The 22,575-nt window shown below is 35.5% G+C and overlaps 1 protein-coding gene across 1 annotated transcript in view; it reads right to left on the minus strand.

The window, feature by feature from the left end:
* The window catches only part of LOC103469947 (transmembrane protein 132B), a 243,143-nt gene that overhangs the window by 91,083 nt on the left and 129,485 nt on the right, over positions 1-22,575 (minus strand). Inside the window, exon 6 of the mRNA XM_008418032.2 lies at positions 5,465-5,605. Coding sequence (XP_008416254.1) covers positions 5,465-5,605 — 141 coding nt within the window. The remainder of the gene's footprint in view (positions 1-5,464; positions 5,606-22,575) is intronic.

Here is a 22,575-nt window from a genome sequence, read left to right on the forward strand (position 1 = left end):
AAAATGATTAGACATAAATTTTAATATATGTTTTTTTTGTTCAGAAAATCTATTTGCAAATGCTGATGGGAAAGGAGGCTTTATTAGGTGGGGCGTTAATAGCAGTACAGCACCATAATATAATATAGTATAAATGCAGAGCCGGTTCTAGTCATTTTGGATGCTGTAGGACAGATCTTGGTGTTGGAACCCACACCCTGTTAAAATGGTCATTCTAGTACGTCTTAGAGGTGTAATTACGCAAACAAGCTGCTTGAACCTGAATTATGTTGTTACAAACGTTCACTAGTGATATTTGTATGCATTTGTTTAAACTATATTTACCATAAAAGTATATTTGACTTAAATTTTTAACGTAATAAGTTCTAACTGCAGCTACCGTTTGCTTTCCAAATTGGATTAACGTAGTTTTGAGAAAATAAAACATGAGAAAAACCTGTAGCAGAGTGAATTAAAGTACATTTGGAAGTTGTATGGTGCACATTAATATCTGTTTCTATTGAGGTTTAAACCTTTTTATTGACACACTGAAAATAGACTTTTAGAGGCTTCATGTGTAATCCTGCATGTCCTCATTGCAACCACTCAGGACAGAACTGATGAGTTCAGCAATTTATTTAGTTGAGATTGAGATTATGGATTTAAAAATTAAATGAAAATTAAATGAAGATAACTATAGAGTTATACAGACATTACTCTAACTGCAACAATGTTTTTAGGCACGTCTACTTTTACATAGCCTAAGAAAGTCACAACCTTCATAAAAACATAAGCAGATCTGCAACATGAACTACATTCAGTAAGCACAAATAGCCCGGCAAAGACAGAGATGTTCCTAAACATAGCACCTCTGTTCTCCACCAGGAATAAAACTGTGATCCAAAAATATTATTTGTTGACTATTTTCTACAGTATATTTACTTGGGAAGAGAAAATAATATTATTTACTATTTCATTCAAAGCTTTGTTTTCCTATTATTTTAACACTGAGAATGTGTCAAACAGAAAAGCTTCATCCAAAGGATTTTCAATCTTTTAAAAACAGTAACAGTACCCACATAATATTTCCGACTTATTTCTATGTAAATCAAATATTCATTGAGCACTATTTACATACTCAGGAATATTCTGTATAGAGTGACACCCAACTCTACAGCAGGGGTGTCCAAATGAATTTGACACCCCCAGCTGTAGAACATTATTAAACATCTGCATCAGACAGGATGGGTTTTGATCTCAAATAGCTCTACTGTCCACACATGATGTTCAAAATGTGCCTGTAATAAATCTCACACTAAATCTTTACTAAAGCAGCTGGCGGATTCATGTGCTGCACAAGGTGCCCTTTTTCCCCACTTCAGCACCTGCCTCTCAAGATGTCTATGCATGCCACTGATCCACAGGGTAAACTCATGTAAAGCTGTTAACAACAGGAGGAAAACCTAAAAGCAAAACATCTCTGGCAGAAGCTACAAATCATATATTAGCTTCTGTGAAACAAAAACAAAACCTGCTTGCTAACATGTAGCTCAACTGTAACTTTAAGGAACATGCTAGAAAGGTTAGCATTCACTCTAAGACAAAATCTTTAAATACATTTAAGCATTTATTAATGTATCAGTTGTCAGTTTTGAAAAAAAAAATCTGTTTTTATTTACAATGAAATATGTCATGTCGAAAAAAATGATTCTCTTCCCAAAAATAGCTGAAGAAAGTCACTGAAGGCATCACACCAGTCAAGTCCTTACAAAACTGACCACCTATTTAAATCTCCCATTGGCATTTTGACTATTTCTATTTGAGAAGTTCAAAAGATTAGTGTGAAAGCATCAGGGCCTTGTATAATATACAAATGATGAATAAAAAAATGATATTATTCTCAGATGCCATAACAGTTAAATGCAAAGCAATGTGCATATAATCATTACAATTCCATACTCAGCGAGCTTATTGTCCTGTTCTAATTGTTGGACCATTGATCACAAATTCTCTTCTTTAAAGAAAAGAAACAATTGTTGCATAATCTCTTATATTAAATCTGGGAATAATAAAACGTACAGCAAATTAGCTCACAATATTAATTGTGAGGCATACTAATCAACGGTACCCTTTTCATTTATTATGAGGCTCACTCACAATATCTCAATGAAAAGTATCTAATTAGAGATTAATACAGATAAGCTCAACAAACACTCCCACACATTCACTGATATAAAGGCTGTGATTCTCCCTGTCATGCATGAGACGCTGCTTGCATATTCTGCACAAGCCTTTACTGAGGTTAAAAATGGTCTAGAGTTGAAAACGTTGGCTTCATTTCTTCCTGCAGACTTTATTTTTTTGATGTGTGACAGTTGCTTCTTTGAAAGTACATGCATGTACACAGTGAATGTACAAAACCTGTGCTTATTCACAGGCTAGTACAAAAAAAACCCTGAATGTCTTTAGATTTGCTGAATTCAAAACCCGACTTCTTAGGTGACACTTAGTGTTGCTTTGAAGAAGGCAATTTGCACCTCGCCTCTGGACTTAAATGACTATAACTTCATGTTTTTTGACAGGTTTTATCGATTTTTGGAAATGCAAACATTACAGTTCCAGACTCTTTATTTTTTAAAGATGTTTTTATACAAGATTTTTTTTTTTTTTTGGTGTTTATAGGTTTTTTCTGATCTTGTCAAGTTAATGTTTCCCTCTGCTTTAATCCTGCTTTCATCCTGGATTCACTGACATGTGCAGGATTTTCATTTGTTCTAAATAAAAATATCTTATTTATACGCACCTGTCTCATAACCTGGACTGCATTTAAATCCCCAGACCACCATTGCACAACATACTGATCAGATATAACATTATTTGTATAATATGTTGATCCCCACTTTTGTACAAAAATAGCTCTCACTTATTGATATACTGACTCTAAAACACCTCTGTAAGTCTTCTGGTATCTAGCACCAAGATCTTAGCAGCATCCTGTAGAGTTGTTTGTCAAGCACATCCTAAAGATTGCGATTAGATTGAGATCAGGGCAACTCATTGGATTCAAACTCATTGTTGTACTCCTCAAATCATTCTTGACCCATTTTTGCCCTGTGGGGGAGCGCATTGTCCTTCTGAAAGAGGCCACAGCCACCAGGGATTACTGCTTCTATTTATGGATGTTCGCCGTCTGCAACAGTGCTTGGGTAGGTGGTACATCTCACCTTACTATTCACATGAATGACAGGGCATGGTGCATCCCTGTGCCATGAGTTCCCCAGAAAATCATTGCACATGCACCCTGTGATCCACGTGGTGCAGAAATAAAACATGTTTCATCAGAACAGATCACCTTCTGTTGTTCTGTGAACCAGTTCCAAATCTCACTTGCCTATAGTACATTCCTTTGATCAGGAGTCAGGATACCATGACAGCCTGAGCTAACTAGCTGCATGCACAACAAACTTAGATTCACTGTGTAGTCTGAGACTTTTCAGTTAGAACCAGCAATAACAGCAATTTGAGCCACAGCAGTTATTCTATTGGATCAAACCACATAGACCAACCCTGCACTCCTTACCTCCAAGACTTCAATTCATGACACAAGTAGTTTATTTATCACATGTTTAGTTATACATATACAACTTGCAGTGAAAGGCTTTTCTTAAACAATCCTACATCTTTTCCAAAAATGCTAATTTATTTATACTTGCTCGTTTGTTTTGTTTTGTTTTTTTGGGGGGGTTTTTTGCGTCTAGCATTAACTTGAACTCAAAATCTTCACTGGCTACCTATATATCATGAAGAGACAATCAGTGTCCCCTCCCCAGTGCTCATAATGTTTTTATTTGATTGATATACAAGCCTGCTTAAAGTTGCTCTGCTTTTTTTTCCACCTCTGCCTCTTTTAGATCACTCGTTGCTGCTGGTGCTGTCCATCACTGAAGGACAGACGTGGCTAACGGCTAGCTAAGTAGCGGTAATTGAGCTGGAGTCTAGCAATGACCGCTTCATGGAGAGGAAAGTCATTATCCCCACCGGTTTAAACGAATGAATAAAAGAAACTGACGAAACAGAAAAGATGGCAATGAAACAGACATGAAGGGCAGCCAAAACGATAGGACAAATGCACTGAATGAAAAGAGAAATGATGACCAGGATACAGAAAAAAAAACTCTTATCACATGTCTACCAGGTACAAAAATATGACAATTTTGTATTGTAAAGACTGTTTTGTATTATGCAACATTAGTAGGAAAAGCACTAAAAATATTGGAGAAAGTGCATTCATTTTAATATAAGTTTTCCAAAGTACAATTAAAACTGCCAGCAAAAATTTCAGGCGAAGTAAAATTAAAAGCTACTAAAATAAAATGTGCCTCAAGTTTACTCTGTTTAAGAGAAATAATGTTTATTCCCCAGTGTAATGTGTAAAAATGTGCTATGGAAGTTCAAATGTGTGAAAATCAACTATTGTCATGTTTCTGAAGTATGTCTGCCACTTTTGTTGCACTTCTAATTTGAACTGAGCCCATAGTGTTCATCTCTATTAGGAGGAGTCAACTGCTGATTTATATAAATTATTTTTTTTCTATTCTCTGGTTAGGGATCAATCTGGGATTAAATGCTAATTCAATCTTCCAGCATCCAGTTAATTATTAGTCAAATTACTAAAAATCAAGTCAAGCATTCAGCAAACAGAAGTGAGTGAATCATGATGCTCACTGACAGAGCTGTGACTGCCTAGCATAACGTAGCCTGGATTTAGGTACACTATCATTTTAAATGTATAAAAAGTGTGATTTACATAAAGCATTATGTTAAAACAAATGCACAACTTTAATAAATGTATCTAAACCAATTGAGCACCATCAACACATTTAGACTATTTAATTTATACCCAAGTTATTTCAGAACAAGATCCTCTCCTGCTGTCTGTTTCACAGTTTATGCCTTATTTAAAATTTGCATTTGGAAGTTTCAAAAACACTTTGAAGCTTAAAAAAACCCCTTTATTTCTCAACCAGATACAAACTTTGAAGCATCAGTTGTTTGTAGTGTTTTGAATTTTTGCATCTTTTTTGTATTGTTAAAGTTTAACTGAGTGCAATGACTCAATTACATAAATACTAGTAAATACCAGCTGCAATGGTTAAAATAAAGATCAGTCATAACTCCTTTGAAGCTCAGACCCAGGCTCCGTTTTGTCGTTGACTCTCAAGTCCCGTTTGATTTTGCACCCTTATCATTCCCTTTTTTTCTTCAGAATGTTTATTTAAATAAACCGACCCCATAACACAACTGAGACATGATATTATTACGTGCTGGCCCGTATGATTCTCATGGCCTCCAAGTGGAATATTCAAATGCCCTTTTCATGTATTCTCTGCACCCACAAATGCTTTTCGAAGCAATAGACACAGGAGGGGCTGCTTGACAGGGAAATTCTGGAAAAAAGGAATGGTTACGTGAGCTTCAGTTCTACCTCTCGGCTGTGGAGGAGGCCTTTCTTTGACAATCCACTGCCAACGAACTGCTTCCCGGTGCCATTTCCTGTTTGATCTCCCACGCGACGAGGTTGCTGGGTTTCACAGCGAGGAAGTTGATGCCTGGCTGGAACCTCACCCTACAGCGGGAAAGACAAGGATAAGAAACAGAACGGGAGAAGAAATGGAAAGCAAGGTTAATCTAAAGTTCACATAAGCACATTATAAACAAAGGAACCGCGGTATTACTGTGACAGTTTAAAGCGGGGATTGGTTAAAAATTCAATCTGCTTTGCTTGGAGTTTCCTCGCCCTGCTTTTCGCTCTGATTTTCTTTGATCTCCAATATGTGCCAGACTTTCTTGGTATAAAATGTCTTTTAAAATTGATTCTCACAACATGAATCTGCCTCCCACGGAGCTCTTTGGAGGGAAAAGAAAAAGGTGTGACAGGAAGAAGGCAATGGAGTGACAGGAGAAGCTCTTATGAAAGTAATTTTTTTTTTTTTTACCAGAATAATGCCTGAACAGAATGAACAGAATACGCTGAACTAGAGATTAGCTTATCTCTACTCATTAGGATTAATATGTTTTGTTTTGTTTTTGGTGTGTAGCTACCCTTATCGAGTGTTCCCATATTAATCTACATTTGCATTTGTTTTATTCGTCCGTTTTCATATCTTTTATTATTACCCCTCTTCTTACTTTATTTCCCATCCTTCTTTTTCTCAATTACATCATTTCCCTCTTTTTAATCTCATTTTCTTCCAAACTCATTCTCCTTATTTACCACTTTCTTTTGAAACCTCCTTGTTAAGCAGGTTTACTTTAATCTCCATGATTTTCTTCTCAAACCTTTTCTCTTCTGTATCCTTTCCTCCTTCTGTTCCAGTTGTCCTCCTTCCACATGATTCCCTTGCTAATCTCACTACTTTATTTTCCTTACCAGGTCTCCTCTTTCATCTGTTCTTTTCTTCGACTTCTTATTCTCCTCCTTCTCTTCCAAGTGTCTCTTCAGTCTTTCATCCTTTCCTCTGTGACTTTCTTCTTTTCCTTACCCATTTACTTCCCTTAAGTCCTGCATTTGCCCCTCCAGGACCCTTCAGTCTTGGAGCATCCTGTTATTCATATCTCAATTTGCTTTCTCTCTTTCATTCAATCATTACTTCCTTCTAATCTGTCCTGGTGTGTTTTGCTCTATTTATCAGCTTGACAAGACCCTCCCTCAGTTTATCAACACAATGTCTAACTATGCACAGAGACACACACTCCCTGCTTTTCTCATTAGCAGAAATACAAAACAATATCATTGCTAACATAATGAAGAATAAAGTGTTTTGTTTTTTTCAAGTGGGCAAAACACAACTGAAAAAGTTCAGAATTAACCTTTAAAATTTCCCAAGCTTAGATTTGTATGGAAAATGCAAAACAAATGCAGTGATGTTCACACTTTTTAAAATTGCCAAACCACACCTTGACGGGATTTTGGTTGTAAAAAAGTTGCATGTTTATACAATTTTAAATTCAGGTTGAACTGCCCTGAACTAGGTCTAAAATATCAAAATAAGCAGTAAGTCAGCTGCTCTTTAGACCTGTTGCAAAATACTACTACCAATAACTGCATGATTTTAGGAAAATAATTGTTATTGCTAGTGTCTTTGTGCTTTGAGTTCAGAGGAATCACTGACCACAGATAAAAAGTCTATTACCATTTCAACTTAAAAACTTGGTTCTGGGTAATATCTGCAGCTTTGGCAAAAAAAAAAAAAAATTCTTTTATTAAATTTACTCCTTTACCAGACCTTCACCTTCTGAAATACTACTTGTTTAATGTTATGGTGCATGAAACAAATAATATCACCAATTATTGTATTTGTACGTGTCATCCAGGCTTTTCTTTGACATGTGATATGCGATGGAGCAATCCTACCAATATTCACAAACTGAATTGTGAAAGAATTGATTTAGTCTGTAGAGTAGTCCATTCTTTTTTTTTGTCAAATCAGAGTTAGTGCAGAAATAGAGCTGGTCCAAGTTTGTCCAAATGGCACAAAAGCTGTGAAATAGTCTATCAAATGATTCCCCAGTGGGAAGCCAATTTTAGTATTGTGGTTTTTCATGCGGTTTATAAGCTCCAAATGCTACTGAAGATGGTTTTTACTTCAAAATGTTATAAAAACTCAAACTATTATAAAAAATGAGTCCCTGAAACCCTGAAAGAACATAATGCTATACATCTTGCCACCCATTAAAAGGAACAGATCTTGTACATGTGCCATAAAAGGTTTCTATGCTTGTACTTTTGAGTTGATTTTAATCAGAATGCTTTTTTGACATAGTAGAACAATGTGTGAATGAAAAAAAGTCCTATGGATTTATCTTGAAATAAGATGAGAAGTTAGATGGCTCAAAAATATATTTGTTTTTTAAAGAATTATGCTTTGGTAAAAACAGATTCAAAAAGAAGAAGAGGGAAAAAAAAACATTTGTCTTTTTCCATTGTAGCAGCACAGTTGAAAACCGCAAAAGACTCCTCTAAGTATGCAAGAGCCTTTTTATAATTTAACAGCTAAATGTTAGAGAATTTCCACAAACCTCTTTGGGATTGTTCCAAGATGAACATCTCCGTCTCCTGAATTCTCTCTCATTTTACCTCCCCAGCCTTTAATATTCATCCCTCTCTCTTTTCAGTTCTCTGTCTTTTGTTCACGTGTCTGTCCTTCGTATCCAACATAGAGTTTAAGAAAAATGTACTTGAAAGTATAACATCAGTACAATGTGAATAAAAATGTGTATGCAAAGCTATTTTCTTTAAATGTAAGATGCACTGAAAGCAATATAAATCATATGCATAATTTATAGGTATATAAAACAAAATACAGTAGAAAATGTAGTCTTTGAAACAGGTATAGCAAAAATAAGTGCTGCGGTAGTTAAAAACGTAACAGAATATAGTCATTCAGAATGTGTCCCAGTTTGATCAACCTATTAAACCACATCTTGTTATCTAACACCCAACTCCAAACCCATTAAACAGAACAAAAAAAAAGAATGACTGACAGTTCAAACTGCATTCTGACAAACACTGAAAAATGTCTAATAAGTCTAAAAATCAATTCAGATTCCACTCACCAGAACAGAATCATAGTTTGCATAATCCAAATAATTACATTTGCCATTTTCATATTCTGATCCCTGAACGCTAATGCAGAAATATCTCAGATGTTAGGTGTACAACAGGAGACAATGGAGTTAGTGTTTGCAGATAATGACAAGGCAGCGTTATCCCTTTTAAACAGTTAACAAGTGCATTAAACACTTGTTAAAATTAGTAGAATATGTGAAACTAGAAAGTAGCACAGATACATTTGTAAATTTAGGTGAAAAAGTGAAAAGCATAAAGAGTAACACGACTGTCCTGCAGTCTTTGAGTCAAGTTTAGACGGTACAGTATATCCCTTCGTGTGTATGTGGGTGTCATTCAGCAGACCAAATGATGGACAGGGCTGAATCCCTAAGCTGCCTCTGTCAGATCTGTGTACAGCAAGAGAGCCTGACAAGTGTGAGTGTTTTTTACTCGATCAGTTTTTTGGTAATACAGGAAGACAAGTTAACTTCTCCCTGTTCTCTCTTCCTCTCCCTCTCACTGTGCCTTGTTCACCCCCCTCTGTATTTACCAGCCTCTGTTGCATTTTTCCTGACAGCAATGCTCCTCTGTCTGGGAACTGTGTGATAGATTCCTAACACACACTGTCTGCCAAATTAACAGCTCCTAGCAGCTCATATTTACAGGCATCAGTTCTTTCATTCTCACTCACAAAATCAACATCAGAAGGAAAATGTTTTTTTTTGTTTGTTTTGTTTTTACAATTAACAAGGCTCACATTCTGCTCTGATCAGAGAGTCAGTTTTTTCGGTGTTGGTCAATGAGTAGCAATTCAGACAACTGTCTTTATTTCAGAGCTGTGTCTTGCTTATGGACACTTCAATGTTAGTTTTGCATTTGAAAAAAATGAGATTTGAAAGAAGATAAGTCACTTATCTGTTTCTAATTTTTAATTTTTCTTTTTTGTTGTTCTTATAGAGTCATGTTAATTCTACAATGAAATAAATGTTCCTTTTTATTTCCTTGAATCAAGCCACTTCTGATATGGAGGCAAAGCAAAAAATAAAATAATAATAACAACTGAATGTTCCTTAGTGGTCCAAAGTCCATTTCTCAGATTAAGAAACTGTAACTGAATGCAATAAGTTTTATTTTGTAATCTATTTATGCTGCATTGCTACCCATAAGTATTTACTCCCCAAACCTGGGCGACAGAAAAGGCCACGCAACATCTGTAATGGAAAATAAACTTAATTGGCCTTGTTGAGTACAAGATCATATTGTTTTGGTAAAAATGTTTTCAACTCAATAACAAGAGAAACAAATTGGGTCTACAAAGACAAGTTGAATGTGAATGTTGAGATCAGTATTTAAACTGACAAAAAAACAAATAATTTGAGCAAGGACAGGAAAAAAAGGTTTGGCTAAAATAGAAAGTTGTTCATATCAAATTATTCTTCCCAATTCTGTCCTTCAAATGCACTTCAAATACGTATTCCAGTCTAATAAAATAGTCCCCCAAAAAAATTACAATTGTAGGAACTAAAGGTGGCACAGTGGCGCAGTTGGTAGAGCGGTTGCCTTGCAGCAAGAAGGTTCTGGGTTTGATTCCCGGCCCCGGTCTTTCTGCATGGAGTTTGCATGTTCTCCCTGTGCATGCGTGGGTTCTCTCCGGGTACTCCGGCTTCCTCCCACAGTCCAAAAACATGACTGTCAGGTTAATTAGCCTCTCCAAATTGTCCCTAGGTGTGAGTGTGTGTGTGCATGGTTGTGTGTCCTGTGTGTCTCTGTGTTGCCCTGGGACAGACTGGCGACCTGTCCAGGGTGACCCCGCCTCTCACCCAGAACGTTGGCTGGAGATGGGCACCAGCAACCCTCCCGACCCCACTGAGGGACAAGGGTGTAAAGAAAATGGATGGATGGAAATAGAACTAAAGAGCTTAAGTATTCACCCGCACACATATTTGTTCTTCAGAAACACACAACCAAGAATCCGAAGATGATTTGAACTTATGTCACATATATGAGTAAATAAATTCAGTGATAATTCAGTTTCTATGAGGAAAAGCTGACGGTAAAGGGAAAAATGTATATTCTAAAAAACAAACAGATGGGAAAAAGTTGAGAGAAAAGACTATGAAAAAACATTGTAATTAAATTGGACTGCAATAATGGTTTATTAAAACTCAGATTGCATTTAAAATTTTATGATTGTTGCAAAAAAGAAATCCCGTTGAGGTCTGAGCAGTCCTAATGTTAAATATTTGAAATAAGAGATGGTCAGATGCAACCCAGATGCCTTAAAAATGCCTAAAAAAATAGTCATTTTTTTAAAGCATGGCCATAAACTGGAAATCAGACACTGATATTACTACCCATGATGAAGAATTATATTTTCTCAAAGTGTTTAAACTTAGCCAAATACGTGGGTGTGCTCACTTCCCTTCAACTGTTTTAGCAAAAAGGTGATGAAAACTAATTTGGGGTCTAACTGATAGATGTCTGTCTGTCAGACTTTGAACTCTTTAGAATAAACAGCTGATATCTTGTTTTAATTACTTTTTTAAAAGACAACCTTCAGTACTACACTGATAACCAGAGGTTCATGATAAATACTCCTCTTACTTTATCCATATGCACTATATTATAAGAATCCCTCGACTTAAATTAAATAAAAATGTGTGGCAAACTCAAATACTTGAGTAAATCTCTCATCAAACCATAAATCCTTATTGCCTTAGAACTCTGTTTAAAGCCTGTGGGCTTAAAGAGGCTAAACACTGACTGAGAGCCTCTGCAAGAATAACTGAAAAGACTTGGTAAGAAAATCAAGTCATTTGAATCATTTCACAAGTTGGTAAACACATTTACAGGTAAAACAACAGAGTGGTTTAAGCTCTGCAAGTTAATTTTTCTAATCAATAAACAGCAGCTTGAAACCAATAATGTGTCCTAAATTCACTTTGTGGGGATATGTGTATCCCCACAAAGTGTAGGGGTGACTGTGGCTCTGTGGGTAGAGTAGTTGTCTTGCAATCAGAAGGTTGTAGGTTTGATTCCAGCTTCTTCCTGCCACATGTTGATGTGCCCCTGGGCACCCAACCCCAAGTTGCCCACCGAGCTGTGTAACGGTGTGAGCGTTTGTCAGTGGGAATGGGTGAATGTGACTCTAGTGCAAAGCGCTTTGAGTGGTCAAAAATTATTGGATAAAGTGCTATATAAGTTCAGTCCATTTACATTTTAGTTTTATTGTAGATTAATCAGCAAAATTAATTGTACATTATTAGATATGTGAATGCCCATAAATTAATATGCCAACAACAGAATAATTTAGATAACAGATGCATCCTATACTTCTTTAGAAGTAAAACATTTATATTTTCAGTTTATCTAGGTCTGAATTTTCATATTCATTTCCTCTATTCTTTAATTTGCCTTGGTCCAAAACTTTGTTTGCACATTATGACTGATTATTAATTGGTCCATATGCCAAGTTCAGCACAGACTAACACTTTATTAGCACTTTATTAATAACAATTCTTTTTTTCATATGGCCTTCTCTGCAAATGACTAAGACCTTGGATTCATAACAAGGAAGAGCGGAAAAAGAAAAAATAGAAATAATCAAACAGTTTCTAATGTTGAGTGATTTAAAAATTCACCTTTGCTGCTAAAAGGGTTTAAAACTGAGATTTGCCACTATTCAGCATCCTTCTAGTTGGATTCATCTGTACAACCGTTTAATGGTATGAACAGGTAAATCAAACTACCATTTAAAGCATAATGAAATTATAAAATGACAAAGATTTTCTAATCATGAAGTTTTGTAATCTTTACACATAACTAATTTTGCATTAGTTCTCTTCACTTGCTTCTGTCACATATAGTGACAGAAACAAGTGAAGATCTTCCACTATTTCTTACCCGAAAGATGAATGTCCATGTTGTCTACATAGCTTCAATATTTGCATAATGTTCTACATTTCTCACTTTAACTGAACACAAACATTTTCTCTGAAAATACATAAGTACATTATAATATGTTCATACAGCTTTCTCCTTGAAGTCTCTCTTTTCAGTGACAAACTGCAGAACAAACATTTTCAGAAATTTCTGCTGGCTCAGAAAACACCGTGTATAATTTTAGCTGATGAAATGTGATAAAAGCTCAGAGGTGGCAACATCTAAATATAACAGAATGAAAGCAACAAATATGATTCCGCATGAAAAATGTTCATCATTTCAATTATTTAAAAAAAATGTCAAGAATGCCCAGTAATTAGATTACCCACAACTGATGACAACTCCTAACTTAAAGTGACGGCTGAGGCTGGAGTAACTGAAATGGCAACAAGACAAAGGCAGACTGATCAAATTCAACAAAACAGCTGCTTAGTCCTCAGCAGAAGCTACCTTCACTCAACACGAGTGGCATTCAAATGAGTCAACTGTCAAATCATTAAATCTTGTTTTCAGCTTTTCCTGGTCTTTGAAAGACAGAAGGAAAACAATCTGTTGTGATCAGGACAGTATAAAGTCTCGGGGTTACTTTTTTATGTGTCAAGCTGTCAAGACGATACAAAAGCTGGAAAAAGGGTTTTTCGTGTTATGTTTAACAAATCTTTTGAAAAATGATGTTGGTAAAACAAACTTAATTTTGCATTTCTGAATACTGTTACAAAAATATGTTAAATCAATTTGGGTTTGTATTTAAAACAGTTGTAAACTTTTAAAATCCATTTGATTAAAAATATTTTCTACTAGGTTATTGATACAGATCAAAAAGAAACAGATTTTTGTATGCAGAACCATTAGGTATCATCATTGTCATTGTATTACATGCCATTCAAATGTTATTACATTTTATTTTACTTTGATTTATTTGGACTCCTTTCTTTTCCTTTTAAAGTTTGTTATTGTTTCTTTTCTTTCAATTCACTTTCTGCTTGAGTTTGGAATTATGTTTGCTCATCTCCAAACCTTCCTCTTCCAATAAATATATCAGAGAAAAATGAATATAAAATAAAACAACTTAAATTGTATTTCTCGATTAGGGTTGAAAAAGAAAAAAAGTGCAATCATTAGTTACTGTGCATCTTTTTTGAGAAGTTTGAAAAGAAAAGGAAAAAAAAAACAATTTCCAAGCTGATCTGTTGTTGAAGAGCATTTCCCCGAAAATGTAAAAGGTTGACAAAATAGAAAAAAAAAAAAAAAACTATTTGGAAGAGACTTTACACACGGCATCAGTGGAAAGACTTTAATTGTATGGTTTCTTTTTCTTTTAACACTACTTACAAAAGAAGGTAACATTTTTGAAGTGAGGTTGCACAGATCACTTGTGACCTTTGCATAGTCAAAACAAAACATTGTTAGTTTGGATAATTAGGGAGAGGTTCTCATTTGAGCCTCAAGCTCCACAAAAGAAACCATTTTAAGAGCAAATGTCTGCCTTCTAAAATAAAAGTTTAAAAATGTTATATGTCAACAAACCCAGTTCGCCTGACCTTATTCTGGTCCTAAATTTAATATTTCTCTGATATATTTTCCCACTTAAACCATCTTCTCTTTGTATCTTTGAGCACTTTTGACCCAGTGTTTCTGTGTTTCTCCTGGTCACAGCTCATGGTTACTCACACTGACCCTGTTTCTGCTGGAGCTCTCTGTCCATCAAAGCGTTTTCATTTTTACCATATTTCTGCTCAGTAGATCCAATTCAGTGACTCAATGCAACCTACTAGGCTTCTGTAGATAATTTTTCAACCATATGAGAAAATGCCTTTTGTTGCAATTTAGTGGAGTTGGGATCAAATTGAACCATATCTGCATCTGAATATGATCAAAATTGAATTAGATTTGAATGAATTAGGACCAAATTGACTTCTAAGTAAACGCACATCAATTGGAACTCATCGTCTTGTAAAGCGCCTTGAGTTGACATTTGTCTGTCAACTTTTGTTGTATAATTAATATGAATGTTTACAAAAACACAAAGAATTCAAGATCACACTCTGTCAATGCATTTCTTCCTTAAAAACTTGAACCCTTGTAAACACGAAACTAAACTCTACTGGGACACAAGAGGAAATTATTGCAAATTAATCACAATCTTTAATCCATATCCTCAGTGGATAAATATGAATGCCATAAAGACATCCTTTACATAGTCAATCTCAACAATCAGAATGATTTTGCTCTCACATAGTTAGCACCTATTGGCTTTCACAGGAACCTGGTATTTAATCTGAGGTTTAGCAGCTGTGCAGCATCTGGAAGACAGAGATACATGCTAATTGTTAAAATGCCAAATTAAAAAGAAAGATTGAAACATCTTATATGTAATGTCTTCTTTACTTCTTAGAAGATCTACGGCTGCTTTTTAATAGAGTGTCAAAGTATGACTTACAATGCAATTGTTAAATGCTAAAATGAGGTAAATACATTTTATATCCCTGAGGCACTGAATGACATCTTCTTTACAATTACATAAAAAAAGCTAAGGTTTGTTTTATCCATCCATCATAATTGTGTACTGTAAAAACATTTACCATTTCTGCACTTTGTAGCCCACACTACAGATTTTTCTCTAATCTCTATTGTGATTACCATGTTTCATGTTTTGCAGCATGAAGGACTGGTGTACTTCACAAAACAGATGGAATCATGAGGAAAGAACATAGTGAGGAAACATGAAAGCAAACTCTGAAGACATCAGTTAAGACGTTATGGCTAAGATTATTTATAAAATGGAGTGAAGGATGGATAAAAAAATGTCACCACAAAGTTAGTTTCATAGAAATGTTCTTAGGCAAACCAAAAACACAGGTGTATGCCAGAAAGAGTGGCTGACAATCCCAACACATTTATACCATTTGTTTCAGAAGGAATGAGCCAACATTGGCGCAAGTTTCTGTGAGGAGCTGGTGGAGGGACAGTCAGAACGTTTGACCCAAGTCAAAAAGAAATGGCCAAAAAGTAATGTATGCATGTAAATTTCTAAATTAAAAAAAATTAAATAAATCTTGAAAATCACTTGTTCTGACATTTTGGAAACATAAGGTTTGGTAATCCTAACTGGGCTAAAACAAAAAGAAAAAACTAAATTAATATCAGACAGTGAAAAACATATTACTTGTCCTTTAATTATGTGCCTGTAAATATCGAGCTTCCAACTGGATATATTTATGGTCACATCCCCTGTTTTTTTTTTTAACTAAGTACCTATGCATTACTGTGAAACAATGTTTGCCTGCTGTTCAAGACGTATTTATTCTACACTTTGATTCTGCCCCTGCATCCTCAACCCCCCAAACGTCGCCACAGAAGCTTCCTTTTTATGTCTCCCTCCCACATCTGTCCTGCAAAGCAATAAAGACTTCTCATTAAGCAGGTTAGATCGTTAAAAAAGCAAAATCAAATGTGCTAAATGTTATAAAAGGACCATTATAAATACAGTTTCAATGCAAATGTTACAATTCTCCCTGATTAGGTTAGGACTGCATGCAGCCTGAGGGTGCTGCCATGGAAATGAAAATCAGCAGGGACTGATTAGCAAATTGACATAAAGCTGCAAACTGGGTTTGTAAGCATAGCTGGATGTATTTCAGAAATTATTGCAATTGATGTACATTCTAAAAATCACATTTTATTCTTACAAGAGCACAGTGGGAGCACTTATTCACTTTTAAATACCTTGCAGCTGACGCACAGGTCTCTGTGACGGCATCACTAAAAGAGGACAAGCTTTGTACTGACCACTTATTTGTAGAAACCACAATTTCTCTTGATGGATGGCAGTAAATGCAGCTGCATTTCACCATACATGTAATTATGCACGAGAACTGAAAATGCTACCTCTGCACAAATTGTATTCAGGACACTGATAATTTAATTTGGAGGGCTTGATGTTTGAGTATTGGTTGCCTTCCCCCCAAAAAATAACTAAATAACCAAAAAATAAAAAGACGCTCTCACATGGAACCTGACCGCCCACTCCTACTTCCCACCACACATGGGATTAGAACAACATATTTCTCAGTAAAGAAATACAGATAATATTGGAAGGTTGCTGGCTGTTGTAGTAGCTTCAGGCTTGTCCTTTGGGCTGCTGTCATAGATTAGCAACATGGCAAGATGAGCTACTGCTCAGGTTTAGCAGGTAGAAGGAGGAGGGTGAGGACAGCCTTCCTGAATTTCCTATGATTTGACCAAAAAAGGCTTCATCTCCTCGCCATGTGCCTCATTCTAAAGTGTAGCATATTTAAAGCCAAAGTGAAAGATTTTGACACCAGATTAGCAGTTGTTGCACTGCGTTACTAAAAGAAAGCAGCTGGAAAAATGTGTACAGGCTTTTTAATTAATATTTCTATTTATATTTGTTGCGTTTTTCTTATGTGATTTGTGAAGCACTTTGTGATTTTATCAGTGAAAGGTGCCATTCAAAACCAGGAGCAGCCAAGGTAACATTGATATGGTTGTCTAGATACACCAGAGGGTGCTTTGGTATGCATCACAACAACTGGAAGATTTTGCTGACTAAACAGTCGATGTCCTGGGTAAACCAGATTCGTATGTTCTTTCATTTGCAATAATGTACGTTAAGTGAGACTGCTGTCTCGGAAATGTTTTCTTTTTGGTGGTTTTATGTTTTGGAACTATATACAGTCATTTTAATTGATTGATTTTGTCAATAAGAGGCATGTGGGAGTAGTGATGGCGTTTACACCATGCTCCTAAACTCTGACCTTTATGACTGCCCATCTAATGAGTTGAGAATAATTGCTGTCCTCATACATATAATGAGACAAAATAATACAATAATGAACTTTTACTGGTTTACAGAAAGGACTTTACTAAGTTATATTAAATTGTAATTATTTGTTTTCTAAATACTTGAATATCAGTTTTCTTGTCACTTCTTCATCAACAGTTCTTCAACTGTTCAATTATATTTAACTGAATTTGCTTAAAATACATGTAAATGTTTAACACTTACGTTTCCCACTTTATACAAGTTGAAACACGTTGAGCTAACATCAATGTTAACATTTATGAATATGTTCTGAAAGAAGCGCTGAAAAGAATTCCTAAAACAAGTTTCTTGAGAGTTGAGACTGATTGATCCTTTCAATGTGAACGGTAGCTCACAAAGCGTGTTAGTACTTCAAACTGGTCAACCCACTGATAATGAAGAATCTGTATAGATGTTATTCCCTGATCCTAAAAGAAAAGAGTAGATGAAATCTCAACAGGTTGACAACAATTCCCAAAACCACTGAGGCCCAAACCTGCCACTGTACAGACAAAAAGCAAAGAAACTGCCTCAACCACTGTTTGGATTTGAAGTATTTTCTTTTAGAAACACAATATCAAACCTACACTAAAACAGAATTCAAAACTAGAACTTCTATTATATGTTGTTAGACGTGTACTTTTGTGCTATTTGATAGTCAAGAAAAATGTTCTATAATGTGGCGTAAATATGTTACTAAAACCTGACAGTGGAAGGTTTTAGTAACATATTTACTAAAATATGTTAGTAAATATTTACTAACATATAACATATTTAGTAGCATATGTTATATATGTTACTATATAACATGTATAAATGCTTCAGATGCTTTCACATTTGAATGTGCTATGTGAAAGCATTTGAATGATACAAATGCTATGTGAAAAGAAAGTCAGATTTACATTAATTAATGTATTTGTTAAAAAAACACAGATGCTTCAATTTATAGAACTTCTAGTATTTCCTGCAATGTGATGGAAGAATTTATGTTTTCATTAGTGTGCCAAGGAACCTCCAATTGGTAAATCAGATTTTACAGTTTACATGAGTGACAAATATAACATGGCAGTTTCTCTTGAAAATGGACAAGTTGAGAGAAAATTCAGTTCAAGAAAGTTAGACACCTATAGGTGTCTAACTATCTGCATAAGACAGAAAATAGCAAGAAAATAGACTGTATAATTCAGACTGACTGATAATTATATAAAAAGTTTTAAACTAGAACAGTAACAAGCCAGACTGGATCAGGAGCCATGTTTACAGTATTCACATTCCCAGCATTTCATTGAAACTTCATATGAAAAAGTGGACAATTGTGAAGGGAAAGTTGAAATCTGTTTTTAAACAATGTAAGAAGAAAATCATTGTTGAAAGAAAGACATTATAGATCCAGTTCACAATTTGCCACAATTTAAGGATTTACATTTAAGGAACACAGCAAACCTCTGGAAGAAAATGCTGAGTCAGATAATACTCAAACTGTACTTTCTGGCTTACATGAGAAACTTTACGTTTGGCTGGACTTTACCCTGAACACACCGTCTATCGGGCAAAACGTGGTGGCAGAGTTTATGCTATGAGGATTCTTCATTTAACAACGAAAGAATTCCTATCCTATCCTCTCCTTTCCATTTTTATTTTGAGAGTATCTGGTACTGATCAACTTCACCACAAACAAAACAAAACAAAACAAAACTTCTCATCCACATTCACATTTAAGCAAACGGTTCACATCCAGTCAGACCAGCTCTGGCACATTTTCACAATAACCCTGGCAAATATTGCACATAAATGCACGGGCTCACGAAAGTAAGTCACAGGTCGCCGAGGTAGCAGTTGGCAGAAAAAGCAAACATAAGCACATCAACAAAACCAGCAAACAACAGGTTCCATCCAGAAACATAACTGGGAGCAAGGAGTGGATAATGGAAGGGCAGCTGGAGCTTGAAGTGTGTTTCTGGAAGTGACTGAAACAGCAGTACGTGTCATATCAGGCTTTCGTCCAGAGAGGGCTGCTGTCAGGGAGACTCACACACCTAACACAGATCAACAGAAAGAGGAGGACTGGGTGAAGGCGCTCGTTTCAGCTGGTCTGGGATGTCAGGACACTTTCACAGAGATGAGAAAAGGCTTAACAAGGGAAGGCTAAGAGGGAAGTCGGAAGATATTTGTGCTGAAGAATGAAAATACTTACGGAGCACAAAATCAGCGAAATATGTGAGATATGCATTACTAAAATACAGATAAATTATAATTATTATTCATAGACATGCAGGTTGTTTTATTGAAACTTCAAATAATTTTTAGCCTATAAACGCATCATCAAGCTGCATGCATTTTGATACCCTTTCATTGAATTCAATAAAAATCAGATTAAGGTTATGGTCATAGAGGTACCCCAGACTACGGTTTGAAAACTTATTTTAGTGATTTGATGTGAAAACACAGTCTATATATTCACTGCATTCCTAAAAATTGATTTGAATTGTTTTTTTCAATTATTTCTTCCACCCAAAACAAGTAGGATAAGCTACAAAAGTTAATCGCTGATGGTTCACTGAGTGCTGTGTCCAACAATATTAACGGAAAGTTGGAGGGAAAAAGACACGAATCAGAAGTGTGTGCAACCAACAGAGGAGCCTTGAGAAAACTATGATTGTGACTTTTACCTACATGTTATGCCATTCTTATTCTTATTTTCTGATAAACTGAGTTTGAGATTTTCAGTAGCAGATATAATCAAAATGCAACTACATAAAATGTGTCGCACTTTTTGAGTTGAATAAATTTTATGAATTTTTGATTTTATTCAACCCTATTTTGATGCACATTCATGTTTTGATGCATAAACTAATTCATTCATTTTTTGCTACATTCAAAACTACTGTTCCTACCACAGAAACAAACTATTTTTTCTCTTTTATATGTTAAATTTCTTAGAATAAAAACAAATCAATGGACTGAATCAGAATGTTAATCTGGAGAAAATCAGAAATCAATACAAGCCAGGTAATGTCCAGTTGGTGCATATGTATTTATTAATTTATATTCTGTATATCTTTCCAACAAGATAATTAAATTAATTACCAGTAGGCATTCAAACATAAATTGGCCACATCCTCCAATAAACCCCAGCAGATACTAAAAACATCACAAAGACAAAAAAGTAAAACAACACGTTGAGACAGAAAATAAAAATAACGGGATAATTTACTAGCAAAAAATTTAATTGCAAGAACATAGTGAACGTGGAAAAAGAAAGAAATGTGCAGAAACAAAACAGGAAGCCTGTGTGACAACAGGTAGAGAATGAAATAACACATCAATTAGGAAAGAAAAGGAAATGACAAAAAAGCTACATTGACCTTTAGGAGCTGAGGAGAAATTAATAAACAAATATGTTTTGCATCACGCCTGTGAATGTGTTGCATGGCCTCAGCTCGACTCCATGCATAGGTACGTCTCTTCTTTAGTTTCTGTATTTGACAGGTGTCTCTGTGCCACCCTGTCTTTCTTTGGTCCAGGTGTTGTGGTGCGATAAGAGCTCCACCCCGACACCTCTTCTCATTCCTCAACCCCAATCCCCTCCATCCTGGCCCGACTGAATCTGCCAAGGCCTCGCAGACAAAACGCTCGTTTCCGCTTCGACAGTCAACTCTTTGGAGCTCATTCAACAAAAACATCCAGTGACTGTTAGAGCGACATTAACTGAAGTTATTAGCAGTGCTGAATCATTTACGCTGCTATATGGACTAAACATCAAAGTGACAAATAGCCATGGTGAAGGCCTAATAGAGAGAGGGAACTGAGGGGCTGGTTCATGCTCTTGATGACTCCTAGGAGGGAAAACCCAGGAAGGAAAAAGTGAGCCATAGTTTACGTCATGCAATAAGAGGTAATCTACTAAAACTGATCTTATTCCAGATGCAGTAAACACATAGTGAATCTTGGTCTGATCACTTTCTGAGTCTAGGCCATGTATAGCTCAACTTTGCAGTCAGATCATTCATAAACACACCTGCAACTGGACGTTGTGAACACTGAATACACGACACAAAACAAAAACGAGCAGAGCGACAGGAACATTGATCCGATATCCTTACACCGCTGAGCTCTACATCCATTTTCACCTTGAGTTAGAGACAAGTTACCAAAATATTTGCCTTTTTGGTCATTTTAGTAAACCTCCGTTTGTTCCATAGCTGTCCAAACTTATACTTCACCCCTGAAACATAAAACTGCTTCTGGTCTGAGGCAACAAATAGTGCAATTTTGACAATGCCATGGGGTCTCTAAAAAACTCACCAAGTGTCCTTTTGACATTGCATTATTGGATGCCAACAGCAAAAGCCCCATATTCTATTTTGGACAGAAAAAGTAAGAAGTTCTTCATTACAGCTTAAGGGAATGAGATATAAAGGCAACACTTTGTTGTAAGCAAAGGAGAAAAAATGTTTCCTTATTCACACAAACACAAGTTAAACTTGACATATCATTCCTTACCTAAAATCTGGTTTATTCCGCATTTGTATTCCACTTTCACAATCAGATCAGAAAAGCTCCTGATAACTTTTAAACATCTCAGATGGTTCAGTTAATGTTATCTGTTCAAACATAACCAACATGCTGCCATCCTTAATTATGGCACTGCCGCTCTAGTAGGGGGAGATGTATAACGTCTTACAGCAATTTTTTGTTTCTTTGATTGAAGATCCAACTAAAGGTGATCAAAAACCGACCATTATCTTTACTGTTTCTACTGTTTTTCTTTACAGGAAGTCTAGTCTCTTTTTTGTTTCTAAATGACAGCGGTCTCAGTTACTACCTATTGGTTTTGGACAAATTAGGAAAATAAGAGAACAGAAATGCTATCATTAATTAATTATACCGTTTTCTGATCTAGTAGAAAATCCCTGTGTCTCTCACAGCTTTTTCTCCATACTTCCTAAAATGGTACAGAATATTCGGTAACACTTTATTTGAAGGGGGGTGAAAAAGACTGACATGACACTTTCATAAACATGACATAACACCTGCCATGAACATGAATAAACCTTCATGAATATTTATTACTGTTGTCATAAAGCGTCATTATGTAAATTATGACACTTTTAATACAAAGTTGACATTATTCAAAATGTCTTTGTTATGACAACTTGACATTAACCAATAAATCATTACTGATATAAATTTGTTAAAAAAGTATTACTGATTGCAC

The sequence above is a fragment of the Poecilia reticulata genome, linkage group LG9 (genome assembly GCF_000633615.1).
Source record: "Poecilia reticulata strain Guanapo linkage group LG9, Guppy_female_1.0+MT, whole genome shotgun sequence".
Taxonomy (NCBI): domain Eukaryota; kingdom Metazoa; phylum Chordata; class Actinopteri; order Cyprinodontiformes; family Poeciliidae; genus Poecilia; species Poecilia reticulata.